Source organism: Octopus bimaculoides, chromosome 23 (genome assembly GCF_001194135.2).
Source record: "Octopus bimaculoides isolate UCB-OBI-ISO-001 chromosome 23, ASM119413v2, whole genome shotgun sequence".
NCBI lineage: Eukaryota > Metazoa > Mollusca > Cephalopoda > Octopoda > Octopodidae > Octopus > Octopus bimaculoides.
The window spans coordinates 22,273,039-22,275,538 of record NC_069003.1 but is presented as its reverse complement, the minus strand read 5'-3'; the positions used below and the strand labels follow the sequence as shown (position 1 = coordinate 22,275,538).

Sequence of the window (2,500 nt, the reverse complement as noted above, 5' to 3'; positions counted from 1 at the left end):
TGCATGCGAGTGTGAAAATGTATGTGTACATATATGCATGTGTGTGTGTGCGTGTGTGCGTGTGTGTGTGTGTGTGTGTGTGCGACTTAGAAACATGGTATTTCTCAATCTAAATTATTTAACTGGTTAAAGCACCAAGCAGAGTCTGTTCTTTCAATGAATTTGGTACAGATTCAATTCCCAGTGGAACTGTGCCACTGCTCAGAGTGTAGAATGAAGGCATCCAAAATGACATCACAACAGTCTGTGGTTTGGTCACGAATTTCCGCTGCTCAACAGTGAAGATTCAATTGTTCGATCGACTGAATCACAAGCACTGAATCAACATGTAAGTGACTGAGTATTCCATGGATACACAGATTCTGCCTGAGAATGACATTAACTCTTTTGATATCAACCCACCTGAGATTATCTATGACTTGATTCTATGATACAAACTTCCTGTTTTAAAGTGATCAGAATCAAACCTTCCAACAAAATTTTATGTTAATTTATGTTAAATTATGCTCCAAACACCAGTTTCATAATGAAAAGGAATCTACTCTACCACACTGGCTCTACATGGCTTGGCAGAGGGGTACAGTTTTTTATACGCATACACAGTAGTAATTAAATTGATTACATTAATCCCAGTGTTTAACTGGAATTGCCCCCCACCCCCACTCACCGAAAGGACAAAAGGTAAAGTCGACCTCAGTGGAATTTGAACTCAGAACATAAGGACGGCTGAAATACCGCTAAGCATTTCAGCTGGTGTGCTAATGATTCTGCCAGCTTGCAGCCTTAATTACAAAGTTATTTTATTAAGTTCTTCATTATTTTCAAAATGACAAGAAACAAAGGCAGTGTGTGTTTCAGCAGAAATATAGTGACAAAAAGGTTGCTGAGACCCCCTTCGGTCATGACTGACCATGGGATTGCACCTAGAATGTTACCCTCCCAGGCACGAGTCCAGGCAAAGTTGTTTATGGAAGGCTAGCAGTCACCCATGCATACCGGCCTCCTCTCCCCATGCCACCAGTGTTATCCTTTGGAAAGGCAAAGGCCGATACAGCTTGGCACCTGTGACATCGCAACTCATTTCTACAGCTGAGTGAACTGGAGCAACGTGAAATAAAGTGTCTTGCTCAAGAACATAACATGTAGCCCGGTCCGGGATTCGAACTTACAACCGCACGATCGTGAGCTTGACGCTCTAACCATTGAGCCATGCGCCTTCACGACAAAAGGGTTAACCTGATGTAAATTAAAACTTTTCATCAACATTCCATGCTAATTTAAGTTCCAAACACCAGTTTAAAAGTGACAAAACCGTCATTATCATTTAACATCTGTTCTCCATGTTGACATGGGTTGGGTGGTTTGACAGGAGCCAGTCACCTGGGCAGCTCTTCAGCTGGCCAGCTCCTGTCAAACCATTCAACCAATGCCAGTATAGAGAACAGACATATGATGATTATTTTAGTAAATTCATTATCTTCAAAATTCATTGAAACAAAGGTAGTGTATATTTCCACAGAAATATGGTAACAAATGGTAAAAGGCACATATGTCAATAGTTATAAAAACATGAAAATTATTGATAAAAATCAGAAAAACTTACATTGTAATGCTTGACAGAACCAAATAGGAGACCAACATCAAACTTGAACTCATCAGCAACGAGACCATTGTATCTCGAGTCCAGTGGAGTCTTGAAAGGTAAAAATTTTCCTGAAAAGATAAAAGCAATTTTGATTACTGAATGCATGTGTGTGTGTGAGTGAGTGTGAGTGCACATGTATATGTGTGTGGATGTGCGTGTGCGCATGCAGGTGTGTGGATTGGTGTGCATGTATGTGTATATGCATGTGAAGGAGCATTTGAACGTGTGTGTGTGTGTGTGCCAAAAATTCAGCATAAATAAACCAAATCTCAAAAGTTAGACACAAATCACAATATCTCATGTACAGAACCTGTGATGAACTGGTGTCCCGCTCATGTGGAGTATTGTGATCTTGATCACTTATATACCATAGAAATAAGGTAACTGGCCCTATGAGTACTAGGACTTGAAACAGCATATACAGAATTGGATAAGTTTTATACATACACACACACACACACATACAGTGTGTCCACAAAGTCTGGGTACCTGGAGTAAATAAAATCATAACATAAGCAATTAAATATAAGAAATAATAATTTCTTAAAGTATGTGTTAATCCTCATGTATCCAGACTTTTCTGGACACCCTGTATATAAATATATATACATATATATGTACAGAGACCTTTGGCATTATGTCGTGCTTGAGAAGACCCATCAAGCCAAGCAAAATCGTAGTCGTGGCAGATACCAGTGTCATGCAAATTGGCACCCATGCCGGTTGCACATTAATGCACCCCAGTGTCACTCAAATGGCACATTTATGTGTTTTCCATTTGGGAATTTGCTGATTGACTTAAACTTTGTTTCTGAGTTTACCTCTTCAATTATATATATATATATATATATATAC

At 39.2% G+C, this 2,500-nt stretch overlaps 1 protein-coding gene across 4 annotated transcripts in view; it reads right to left on the bottom strand.

The window, feature by feature from the left end:
- The window catches only part of LOC106879186 (mRNA-capping enzyme), a 52,677-nt gene that overhangs the window by 28,606 nt on the left and 21,571 nt on the right, over positions 1-2,500 (bottom strand). For all 4 annotated transcript variants that reach the window (XM_052976086.1, XM_014928634.2, XM_052976085.1 and 1 more), the window contains exon 3: positions 1,604-1,713. In XM_052976086.1, coding sequence (XP_052832046.1) covers positions 1,604-1,713 — 110 coding nt within the window. The remainder of the gene's footprint in view (positions 1-1,603; positions 1,714-2,500) is intronic.